The sequence below is a fragment of the Brassica oleracea genome, chromosome C6, assembly GCF_000695525.1.
Source record: "Brassica oleracea var. oleracea cultivar TO1000 chromosome C6, BOL, whole genome shotgun sequence".
Classification (NCBI taxonomy): Eukaryota; Viridiplantae; Streptophyta; class Magnoliopsida; order Brassicales; family Brassicaceae; genus Brassica; species Brassica oleracea.
In genome coordinates, this window is record NC_027753.1 from 5,281,814 (window position 1) to 5,294,907 (window position 13,094).

Consider the following 13,094-nt stretch of genomic DNA (forward strand, 5'->3'; position numbering starts at 1 on the left):
CCATCACAATTACTTACGGGTCACGTGCCAGACATTTTCCACCTTAAGACTGTTGGTTGTGCCGTTTATGTTCCAATAGCTCCACCACAGAGAACAAAGATGGGACCTCAAAGGAGGATGGGGATATATGTTGGATTTGATTCCCCCACGATTTTAAAGTATCTTGAGCCAACTACGGGTGATTTGTTTAAGGCCAGATACGCGGATTGTCATTTCAATGAATCCAAACTTCCAACATTAGGGGGAGATAGCAGTAAAATGGTAAAAGAAATTTCATGGAATCAAACATACATATCTTGGCAAGATCCTCGAACTCAAGAATGTGATCTAGAAGTTCAAAAGATCATTCATTTACAAAAGATAGCTAATCAATTGCCAGATTCCTTTGCTGACCCGAAAAGTGTGACTAAGTCATACATACCAGCTGGTAATGCACCAATAAGAATTGATGTTCAAGAGGGACACAATCAAGTTGCTACAGAGTCTAGAAAACGTGTGAAACGTGGTAGACCAATAGGTTCCAAAGATAAGAACCCTCGGAAAACAAAGAAAAGTGCAGAAAATGAAACCGAGGTTCATAAGACACCAGACATGGCCACGGCCGATCCAGCCTGTGATGTGGCCGTCTCCGACCCTACGGCTTTAGACATGGCCGGTACTGATGCCACTGATGTGGCCGGCCCTGATGTGCCAAATAATGTTGCTTGGGACGCCTTGCTTCATGGTACTGATGGTCCAGATAATAACGAGATCTCGATAAACTATGTCTTGTCTGGAAAACAATGGAACAGAAAACATGTCGACATGGATGATATATTTGCTTATGAAGTAGCACTTGAACTTATTGATAATGAGGATCATGAACCCACGTCTATATATGAATGCATGCAAAGACCATATTGGCTTAAATGGAAAGAAGCCTTAAACGTGGAGTTAGAATCATTGAGAAAAAGAGGTGTATTTGGCCAAATAATCCGGACACCTCATGATATCAAACCAGTTGGATACAAATGGGTTTTTGTGCGAAATAGAAATGAGAATGATGAAGTCGTGAGGTATAAAGCCCGGCTTGTTGCACAAGGATTCTCACAGAGACCAGGAATAGACTATGAGGAGACATACTCCCCTGTGGTGGATGCTACGACCTTCAGATTCCCAATGAGTCTGGCCGTGAGAGAAGGTCTAGATTTACGGTTAATGGATGTTGTAACCGCATACCTATATGGTCCACTGGATAATGAAATTTACATGAAAGTTCCAGAAGGTATCGAATTGAAAAACAAAGAGAGTTCTCGAGAACAGCATTGTATTAAGTTAAATAAATCTCTTTATGGACTGAAACAATCCGGACGAATTTGGTACAATAGACTCAGTGAGTACCTAGTGAGAGAGGGATATAGAAATGACCCTATCAGTCCATGTATTTTCATTAAGAAATTCGAAAACAAAGGATTCGTGATCATAGCAGTGTATGTTGATGATCTGAATATCCTACGAACCTCTGGAGAGATTTCCCAAACGGTTGAATACCTTAAGAAAGAATTCGAGATGAAAGATCTCGGGAAAACAAAATTCTGTTTGGGATTACAACTTGAGTACATAAAAGATGGTATCCTTGTGCATCAAAAGGCATATACAGAAAAGGTACTCAAGAGGTTTAATATGGCCGATTGCCATCCACTGACCAGTCCCATGGTCGTGAGATCTCTCAGTCTGGACACTGACCCATTTCGTCCCAAGATGGACGATGAAGATGTCCTAGGTCCCGAAATGTCATATCTCAGTGCCATAGGAGCTTTAATGTACTTGGCAACTCACACACGGCCTGATATAAGCTTTGCCGTGAACCTACTATCTAGGTTTAGCTCCTGTCCGACCCAGAGGCACTGGAACGGGATTAAACATGTTCTTCGTTACCTGCAAGGAACGAAAGACTTGGGTCTATATTATATTAACCATAACAAAGATGGTTTAGTTGGTTTTGCTGATGCTGGTTATCTATCAGATCCACATCAAGCTCGATCACAGACAGGTTATGTCTATACACATGGAGGTACGGCTATTTCATGGCGTTCCATGAAACAAACCATCGCGGCCACATCGTCTAATCACTCGGAAATCTTGGCCATTCATGAGGCCAGCCGCGAGTGTGTTTGGTTGAGGTCGATGACCCAATACGTCCGAGCTGATTGCGGGATGTCGGAGGACAAAGAGCCAACCGTGATGTATGAGGACAATGCTGTGTGCATTGCTCAGCTCAAGGACGGTTACATCAAAGGAGACAGGACGAAGCACATATAACCTAAGTTCTTCTTCACGCACGAGCTTCGGAAAGCCGGCGAAGTCCTGGTCGTCCAAGTAAGGTCCAACGATAATTTAGCTGACCTATTCACTAAGTCACTTCCGACTTGCACGTTCAGGAAGCTCACGCATCAGATTGGGATGCGTAGGCTGAAGGACCTCCACTGAGGTTCACATCAGGGGGAGTAGTACGTGTTGTACTCTTTTTCTTTCATCATGGTTTTGTCTTACTGGGTTTTCCTGATAAGGTTTTAATGAGGCAACATTAAGCGTATTACAATCCATGTATGGTTATGGCATCCAAGGGGGAGGGTTATAAATCAATTGATGGATGTCCATAACCGCTCCGGTCCATAACCTGCCCATACACTTAGAGAGAGACGGCCCAACCCTAGAGAGAGAGAGGCAGCCGCGAGACTTGGAGAGAGAGAGAGAGGCGGCTACATGGTTTAGGAGAAAAGGAAACCCAATTTCCTTTTCCTTGTATGATTAGGATTTTCATTTTCCTTTATGTTTATGATTTGTAATCTTTCCTTTTTATCTATCTTATAATCCCCTATATAAAGGGAACACTTTATGATTAATAAAAGATAGAAACTTACAGTTTTAAATCCTAAGTTTCACAGCAACTATGTCCTTGTACACAGAGTCCATTCTTTCATGTCCACACTCATTTACTACTTCCATCCTATCAAACAAATCACTTGCCACAGAATGACTCTTGTCCACTCAAAGATGATGACCCAACTGTTGGATCATTAGATGATGCTCTAAAGCCATTATACTCTTCAAAATGTATGTTCGTAACATTACCCATTGAGTCATTGAGATCCTTCGACAGTATACTATATTTTCCATAAAGTTAATCAAAGCAAAGACCGGTAAACTTCATTTTATTCCTCTAATCAAAGACACTGGCACAAACAACAATTTATTAATATATTTTAGACTTTCCCAATATTCATCAAACTTTGCTCTCATAACCATAGTCTTTGTCCTAATCTTCTCATCCAGACTATTACTTAATGAACTCAGATTAATCAACACTTATAGGAACTGGCAGAGGCGGCGTATAGATGCATATACAACTAAAGTTGGCTTGTAGAATATTATCAGGAAGATTACCATACTCTTCACTTAATATAATCCTCTGTCGTTGGTCCCCCAACTCCTTATTTGCCATCAACCTTTTTTACTATTTTGTATAAATGGACTTTCTTGCAAGAAAAAAAATAAAATCTCATACAAATATAAGTACGTGAATTTTACTGATGACAAAAAAAAAGTATATGAATTTTACAATTTTTTATTAATTGACTTTCTTTATCAAATCCAATATTTTATATGGTTTATAGTAAAAACACTATATATTAATAATAATGGGACTATGGTATTTTATTAATTTATCGAGTTATTAGTATAAAAAAAATCATTTTTCAGATATCTACATTTTAGATATATATATATATATACATATATATATATATATATACACATATATATATATTGTAAATTTGATTTATTAAATTTTATAGTTGATTTACAGTTTATATATTTATTACCTTTTATAAATTCGAGTTTGATATTATTTTATTATATTATCTAGTGTATATGAGATCTCTACCATACAATTTAAATATAGTTATACTAAATATTCTCAAAAAAAAAATTGTAGCGTTGAAATTAGAAATATCTCTATTGTGATAATCAGGATTGGGCACTCGCGGATTTTGGTTTGGGGCTCATTCAGGTTTGTCTGATTCTGTTTGAATTTAATCGGGTTTGGTTTGGGTTTAGTTACATTTCCAAGAACTTGTTGAGCTTGAAATAGTTTCAATATATTGTGGATAGAAATCAAGTTGTCGGTTCAAAAATATTAAATTGCATGTACTTGATTAAACTGAATCTATTTCTAATATTTTCAATAAATTTGTGTACGTGGTTTCCTCGAACCATATTGTTGTCCTTTTAAATAATTTTGGGAGACTCGTCTGTCAACCACACAAACGTCGTCTTTGAACTATATGTGAAAACATCAGACATATATTCATGACAAACCAAAGATTTGTGCGAATGAAATGTACACAAACTAAAATTAACAACTATTTACTCTATAAATATAAGAAATACTATTTAAAATTATTGTTTTAACTTTAAAGTCAAACTTATTTGTAGTGAACTTCACATACAATTGTTAAAACATAATATATTAGCCTAAGTATTTGAATTAGTTAGTCATGTACTAGACAATTATATTAGGTACTCAATAATATCTTAGTGTAATTTAGATATATAGAAGGGTTTGAGATCGGTTCTCCATTTAAAGATTGATTGCATACCTGAAAAGTTGTTCTGGTTAAAATATGTTTCAGATGAAGCCGCTTCAACTAAGTTTGCTGTAAAACCACTCGATTAATTTGAATAACCATTACAAGCGAAAATCAGAATAAAACGAGTATGTTTTCCTATTACAAAAGTTGGAAGAAAACGAAAATATTTCTAGAAATTTTGAGAAAAACAACCAGAATAAAACCATAATGATAGAAAAAAAATTATTAGAAAAGAAATCAAAGCGTTGGTGTTACGAAAGCCACTAGGGCATACACAATAAAAAATTCCCTTGCTGCCGACGGCTAGACCTATATAAAAGCAGGTTCAAGTTTCTTTTTTTAAGAATGACTGATATAAATGGAAATAATGTTGTATCGTTCTTTCTTTCTTTAATACGCTTTTCTACTTTCCTCTTAAATTTTGTTTCCATTTTTGTTTCCCTTTTTTTGGAAGTGTTTATGAAAGGGATTGTTTGCTTGTGACACCATTAGTCTTCTTCTTACGTTCAACTGCTTCGTCCGGTTTCATTGTGAAGCAACTTTTACCATACTAACTTCCGGCGATTAATTCATACTTTTTAAATACCTTTCTTTTAATTATTTTGCAGTGTTTTGACTGTTGACACCATTAGTCTTCTTCCTCTACATTCTTCGAGTTCCTTGCTTCTTAAGGCGAAGCGTAACCCTAAAGTTCCCTATTTTTTTAATTCAATATCTTCCTCTCTCCTCATGCTGAAGCTCTTCACATCCCATCACGTAGCTAGCCGGTGTAGGAACAGGAATTCCCACAAATTGGCTCGTCGAGCTTTCTTCTCGACACTAACCGATTCCAAGCCTACCGACACTGTCTCTGCTAAACCATGCCTCGAGGATTGTCAAACGGTTTGTAGAAGTTCTCTTAAAAGCTAGAAACTTCTATAACATTACTGTTGGGTACAACTCTTTTCTAATCTTTGTGTTGGTTAACTTGCAGGTTGTAGCATTGCCGTTGCTTCGCAAGCCTCTTATTCCTGGTTTTTACATGCCACTCTTTGTCAACGATCCTAAAGTACTTGCAGCTTTACAAGAGAGCAAAAGTGGACAAGCTCCATATGCAGGAGCTTTCCTTTTGAAGGATGACAAATACTCTTCAACTGCTTCATCTTCTTCTAGCTTTGAAACAGTGAATATCCTAGATAGGTTGAAAGGCAAAGAGTCGCTTAACAAAATTCACCAAGTGGGCACACTTGCTCAGGTTACATACCATACGTTAGCACTGTATTTTTTTTCTTTGTCTCTATTTGAAATAATATTAACCATTTGCCAAAAAAATTCCAGATTTTAAGTATCCAAGGTGAGCAAGTCATCCTTATTGGTCGCAAACGACTTCAAATAACAGAGATGGTAAGTTAATGGAGAAACATTCTTCAACTTTACTCATTTAAAAGTTCATTAAAAGTAACCATGCGCTTTGTCTTTTATACAGCAGAGTGAAGATCCTCTAACTGTCCAAACTCATCATATAAAGGTGTGTTTCTGTTTTCAAGCCTTTCCTTACATGCAAAAAAAAAAAAGCATCTATAATCCTTTTCATATGTGCGTTTGTGTTCTTTGTTTGCAGGATAAGCCATATGACAAGGACGATGAGGTCATCATCAAGGCAACATACTTTGAAGTTATTTCTATGCTTAGGGATGTCTTAGAGACAACATCACTCTGGAGGGATCAAGTTCAGACATATACACAGGTATGTTCTCTCCAAATATGGTACTGCATGCTGAGCACAAATTATGTATGTCGGAGAATATCACAGCTGCAAACGCACATTAAACTACATAGTTGTAATGCAGAATCGAATATTTAGTAGATTTTTTTTGAATTCTATAGGATATTGGTGGCTCCAACTATCGAAAGTTGGCCGAGACTATACTACAAAAAAGAAGAAGAAAGTTTACCGGTTTTGGAGCTGGGATCTTTGACGCTAATGACCTCAATTATAAAAAGTTAACCGGTTTTGGAGCTGGGGTCTTTGACGCTAATGACCTCAATTATAAAAAGTTAGCCGATTTTGGGGCCGGGATCTCCGGTGCTAACAAACATAAAATTCAGGAGGTTCTTGAAGAATTGGATGTAAGTAGTTTAACTATTACCATTTTATGCTGAAATTACTATGGTATTCTATTTTTAGTAAGCTTCTCATATTGGTTTCTTTCAATCTAGGTTCATAAGCGTCTGGTCTTGGTTAAAAAACAAGTGGAAGTTAACAAAATTCAAGTGTTTCATGCCTCCATTTTTCCGGTGACTCATGCTACTAGATTTTTTTGTAGATGATATGTTCTTATACAGGATGAATCCTCATCTCTTTTCATTCATAATATATAGGAATCCACAGCAAAAACTGTTGAAGACAAGCAGGTTTTCAGCTGGTCAAGATTTTTTTATAGTAAATTATTATATGTTTTATATAGAATGAATCCTCATCTCTTTTCATTCATATATAGGAATCCACAGCAAAAACTGTTGAAGACACAAAGGTTTTCAACATTTTACATTTATGTTAAGCGTATGATGTTTTGCAGGAGGAGTCTGGTTCTGCTAAATACGTCAAAAAAACTCGACCTTCTGGTTAGTCTACTACTATAGTATTCTAGGAGTATTTTTTTATCAAGCAATTGAAGCTAATAAAGTCTGTTATTTTCTTCAGACAAGTTTAGGGAAAGGGTTGACATAAAACTTAGTTTGGAGGAAATTCCAAAACATGTAGTAAAAGTCATGGAAGAAAAGTTCGAAAAACTTGATAGGGGAGAAAAAGATTGCCGTAGCACCGATAGTATCTATAACTACCTTGATTGGTTGACAGCGTTGCCTTGGGGAGAATGCAGGTTTGCCATTTTGCTTCATATGTTGATGGTTATTCTTAAGAGAGTTATATAAAATTTGATTTATTTGTTTTGCAGTAATGATAGTTTTGATGTCTTACGGGCAGAAAAGATTCTTGACGAGGATCACTACGGTTTACATGATGTAAAAGAAAGAATACTAGAGTTTATTGCTGTCGGAACACTTACGAGCAATCCACAAGGTCGTGTCTTTGCCTTTTCGGGTTCACTTTCTCTTTCTATAAATTGTGAAACTGAACTGTTTTTTTTGTGTGTCAAACAGGAAAGATTATTTGTCTCTCTGGCCCTCCTGGGGTAGGAAAAACAAGTATTGCTCGTTCTGTCGCACGTGCTCTTAACCGCAAGTTCTTTCGGCTCGCTGTTGGAGGACTATCTGATAGTTCGGAGATCAAGGTATACATACAACTGCATGACAAAAACTATTGGAGAAAATATCTCACATAGCAAACTCTTAACTAATTAATATATAAGAAATTTGGGCCAATTCACTTATAAGATTATTGACAAAAACTAATAGAGAAAAGAACTCCATATCGCAAACTTCTAACTAAGTAATATGTAAAATATTTTAAGGGATTCCTACAAAAAAACTAGAGAAGTGAAATAATTTTATAACATGTCATCATCTACAATGTGTGGCACCTATAGGGGGAACGTGGAATATACATTGGTGCCGCTCCAGGAAAGATGGTGCAATGTCTAAAGGAAGTGGGAACAGAGAATCCTCTTGTTCTTTTCGATGAGATTGATAAGGTAGTTAAGCTAGGACTTGAATTAGATTTTTAAATTTTGAGATTATTTGCATCAATCGCCATTTGTTTCTTTGGCAGCTTGGAAAGAGTAGTAGAGACGATCCAGAGGGTGCGTTGTTGGAGCTTCTGGATCCACAGCAAAATACACATTTTCTAGATTACTTTCTTGATGTTACTATCGACTTATCAAAGGTATTCTCTTTATATTATTCACCATTTTTGTTTACTTTCATTTATCATTTTGTACACTATTGAAGATAGGTTTGTTCCTCAAATAATATTTCTAACGATCAAAATTTGGTTTAAGCATATGAGTTTTGTTGTTGCAGGTTTTGTTTGTATGCACAGCAAACGATACAGATAAGATTTCGGGTCCACTGCTAGATAGAATGGAGGTTACTGAACTCGCAGGGTACACTACCGATGAGAAAATGCATATTGCTAGAGACTATTTGCTGAAAAATGTAAAAAGAAAATGTGGAATTAAGCCTGAACAGGTTGATGTGAGCGACACGGCTCTTCTTTCCTTGATAGAGAACTACTGCGGAGAAGCAGGAGTTCGAAATCTCCAGAAGCATATTGAGAAGATTTTTCGTAAGGTAAAGCTCACTAAAATATTACCAAACTTTTTTAACTTGGATGCCAAGCAATCTGAAATTATTTTGGTTTATTAATAGATTGCTCTTAAACTTGTACGCCAACAAGCATTCGCCAAAGCGGCTATGACCGATTTAAAGTCCTCGGAAACCGCTGCTGAAGGATCCATTGAGTTGACAAATGAATATTTACGATTAGCTGACGTTCTTAAGGTATTCGAATACGCAGTTGGTGGGGGTCCAACGAGGGAGAAGAGCAGAGAGGTAGCTGAAAAATTACACTATATATTCCAAAAGTATTTTCAACTTGGATACCACGCAATCTGAAATTATATTGGTTTATTAACAGATTGCTCTTAAACTTGGACGCCAACAAGCATCCACCAAAGCGGCTATGACCGATTTAAAGTCTTACAATGAATATTTACGATTAAAGGAATTAGAATACACACTTGGTGTGAGCGAGAAGAGTAGAGCAGTACCTGAAAAGTTTACTATTGACGCATCAAACCTTTCAGATTATGTAGGCAAACCGGTTTTCTGCGGAGAAAAGATCTATGAGCAGACGCCAGTCGGGGTTGTAATGGGTCTAGCTTGGACAGCCATGGGCGGCTCAACATTGTACATAGAGACAACCTTTGTTGAAGAAGGTGAAGGCAAAGGTGGTCTTCACATAACGGGTCACCTTGGGAGAGTGATGAAAGAAAGTGCAGAGATAGCTCACACAGTTTCCAGAAGAATAATGTTTGATAAAGATCCTGGCAACCTCTTCTTTGCGAACTCCAAGCTTCATTTACATGTTCCTAAGGAGCCACGCCAAAAGACGGTCCAAGCGCAGGCTGCACAATGATCACTTCCTTGCTTTCACTTGCCATGAAGAAGCCTGTAAGAAAGGATCTTGCAATGACCGGAGAGGTCACTCTGACCGGTAGGATTCTTCCAATTGGCGGCGTAAGTAAACAACTAACACACTAGAATTACTTTTTTTTTTGTCACTTGGTTTTTTTAGCTGCCAGATTCTTTAAGTGATAAACATCTATATTTCTCAGCTTAAGGAGAAGACTATGGCTGCAAGGCGGAGTCAAGTGAAGGTGATAATATTCCCAGAGGCTAACCGGAGAGATTTTGAGGATCTTGAGGAAAGTGTTAAAGAAGGTCTCGATGTTCATTTCGTCGATGAATATGAGCAGATCTTCGAGCTAGCCTTTGGCTATGACCATTAGAAGACACTTCAACAAATCATTTTCACTTGGGATCTTCCTCTTCTGATGTTTTTACTATATATACTATTGAATATTGATATGTAATTCTATAGGCTGATCTGATCTAACATTTCTTGAATTTTTTTAACCATTATTATGTATTTATAATTCATACAACAGGATGAACTATAAAAGTGCCAAACTTCTTTCCATACTATCATTTTTTTAATTTTACTTTGCTTTTTTTTTTGTAAAATCTGAAACATAATTGAATTAATTACGATTAGATCTCGTTCGGGTTTAAACCCAAAATCCAAAAAACAGAAAACTTGAAGTAAACCCAAACTGTTATAAATCATTAAGTGGATGAGCCATAACCAATGACCAAGACAAGATCTAATCCGTGGCCAAAAGAGGAGAGAAAGAGACGGTCGTCCGAGGAGAGAGAGTCGGCTCTTGGCCGACTTTAGTCTTAGGACGTTTTCCATTTTTCTCTTTTTAAGATCTTTTCCTATTTCATGTTGTATTAGGTTTTGGATAATTTTATTTTTCCTATACTTTGTAATTCCTATATAAGGAACATCTATTGTTCATTAATAATACACAGACAGTTTCTCCATTCTTTTACAACACGTTATCAGCACGATCGTCTCTAGATCCCTGAGACAAAATCGAAACCTCTCAACCCTAAAAGCCAAAACCGGCGACCACACCTAAAACCCTAATCACGTTCTTAGTTCTTCAAAGAACTCAGTTGATCCCTCTTCAAACCTAGACGTTCTCAGCTCACGTCCTCAGCTCAGAAGAACCGTCCAGCTCGCGATCAAACCCGAAGACGCGATCGCACCCGAGACGACCCGATCTTCGCGCAGCTCGCATCCGAGACGCCTCCAGCCCGCGATCGTCCCGGTTCCGCGACCCGATTGCATCCGATCGGTCCTCTCTCTCTCTCTAAAGGTGGTCCGGTTCTAAACCTCTACAAAGCAAAGGTATAACTTAAATCTGAGAACCTAGATTGATCAGAAACCCTAATCCATTATTATGGAAACTTTGATCTTGATCAAAACCCTAAAAACCTACAAGTTAAAATCGGCAATCTCTTAACTAGAAATATAGAAATCGATTCCTTTGATTTTAAGAAACCCTAAGTTTTGGAATCGAAACCCTAAACCCTAAAGGACTGAATTCGATTTTAATTGATTGAATTGTTTGTTGATTTGAGGTTTTAGGATTGTTAGATTGATTGAAGTAATCTGATCTAGAACTTGAATCCTAAAGGCCTTGAAACCTTAATTAAAACCGGCAGCCTTAGTGTTTAAAGTTGAAACCCTAAATTCATAAATCAAAATGCTAAGGTTGTTTGCATTACATATAAATCTGAATTGAATTGCATTCATATTGATTAATGAAATCGACCAGCATGTAGAAACATAGGAATTCGAATCTGATTGCATTGAAATATCATATGGTCGTGTGGCCTTAATCTCTCTAGCACATGTAGAATCATATATTAGGATTGTTCGCACCATGGTCAATTAGTTTTACATGTCCAATCCTATTGCTTGACTACATGGCCGTGCGGCTTGATTGTTCGCACCATGGTCGATTAGATTGATTGTTTTTCTCATAGATGCGTAAGACAAGTTTGTGGCCGAGCTTGTTATACCATGCGGCCACATGATCACATTGTGAACCTAAATTGAAATGATGATGTGATTCAGATGTCAAAAATCTCAAATAGAGACTACGCAGCCCTTAATCTCTCCGGAGATAACTACTTGCAGTGGGCGCTAGATACAAAGATCAGCTTAAGGTCAAAAGGACTTGGTGATACAATCATCAAGGGCAACAATGAGACCGATAAGAATCGGTACAGGGCTATAAGTATTATACGCCATCACCTCATTGAAGGTCTAAAAGATCAGTACATTACGATGGAAAATCCACTAGAGCTTTGGGATGCTTTACAGCATAGATATGATCACCAGAAAACGGTGTTACTCCCAAAGGCTAGAAATGACTGGAAGAATCTAAGATTCATGGATTATAAGTCAGTGGATGAGTACAATTCGGTCTTGTTTAAGACGGTCTCCATGCTGAGACTTTGTGGTGAAGTAGTAACCGAAGAAGAGTTACTCGAGAAAACATTCTCTACGTTTCATTCCTCAAACATAATTCTGCAGCAGCAGTACCGAATGAAAGGTTTTGCCACATACACTGATCTGATTTTGTGCCTGCTACTGGCCGAGGCAAACAATGAGCTCCTGATAAGAACAGTGAAGCTGGACCTGTCGGAACAGCTCCATTACCAGAGGCCAATGAAATTGAAAAGAAAAATCCCAACGAGTGCAATTACATCCAGAATGATAAGAGATCACACGGCAAAGGCCGTGGTGGATACAGGAACCGTGACAATTACTCGAACGGCCGAGATAGGTACTTGGCCGGCCGGAAAGGAAACCACAATAACCGTGGTCGTGGTTCCAATCCCGGCCGTGGCCGAGGCGGTTATGGCCGAGGCCGAGGCGGTATATCCAAACCGTCTTACTCGACCAAATCCGTTTGTCACAGATGTGGGATGAGCAACCATTGGGCCAAGAATTGTAGAACTCCTAAGCACTTATGTGAGCTCTACCAAGAAAGTCTTAAGGACAAGAACCCGGAGGCTCATATGGTCCATGATTCCGGATATGAGGCTGATAAAGAATCCAATGTTGCAAATGACGACCTGATGGATTTTGAGACTTCTGATTGTCTCAAAGACTAAAATTTTTGATACGACTTATTTTATTTCTTTATGAGTGTTTTATGATTGTTTTGGTGTTTTTAATTTTGGTGCTTTCGAACTTTAATAAATGAAAGTTTTGAAGTCTCTGAGAAATAAAATCTTATTTATAGAAATGAATGATGAGATGAGCATACTCGTGGTGGATAGTGGCACAAATCATACAATACTTAGAGACAAAAGATATTTCTTAAATCTCACAATGCAAAGTGCAAACGTACACACCATTGCAGGTGTAGCCGGCCTGAT

General features: G+C 37.6%; 1 protein-coding gene and 1 pseudogene across 1 annotated transcript; both read left to right on the top strand.

Annotated features, from left to right (window-relative positions):
• The first annotated feature begins 591 nt into the window (after positions 1-591).
• Positions 592-10,081, top strand: LOC106297290 (annotated as a pseudogene).
• Positions 10,082-12,099: 2,018 nt separating this feature from the next.
• LOC106297291 lies at positions 12,100-12,827 on the top strand. Its single transcript, XM_013733564.1, has 3 exons — positions 12,100-12,262; positions 12,361-12,588; positions 12,700-12,827. The coding sequence occupies exons 1-3, from the start codon at positions 12,100-12,102 to the stop codon at positions 12,825-12,827; spliced, it is 519 nt and encodes a 172-aa protein (XP_013589018.1).
• The last annotated feature ends 267 nt before the right edge of the window (positions 12,828-13,094 follow it).

Coding starts and splice junctions, on each gene's coding strand:
- LOC106297291 (XM_013733564.1), top strand. CDS start 12,100: ATGGATTATAAGTCAGTGGATGAGTACAATTCGGTCTTGTTTAAGACG. Junction 12,263..12,360: donor GCAGCAGTACCGAATGAAAG/GTTTTGCCACAT, acceptor CTGTCGGAACAG/CTCCATTACCAGAGGCCAAT. Junction 12,589..12,699: donor TTATGGCCGAGGCCGAGGCG/GTATATCCAAAC, acceptor AGCTCTACCAAG/AAAGTCTTAAGGACAAGAAC.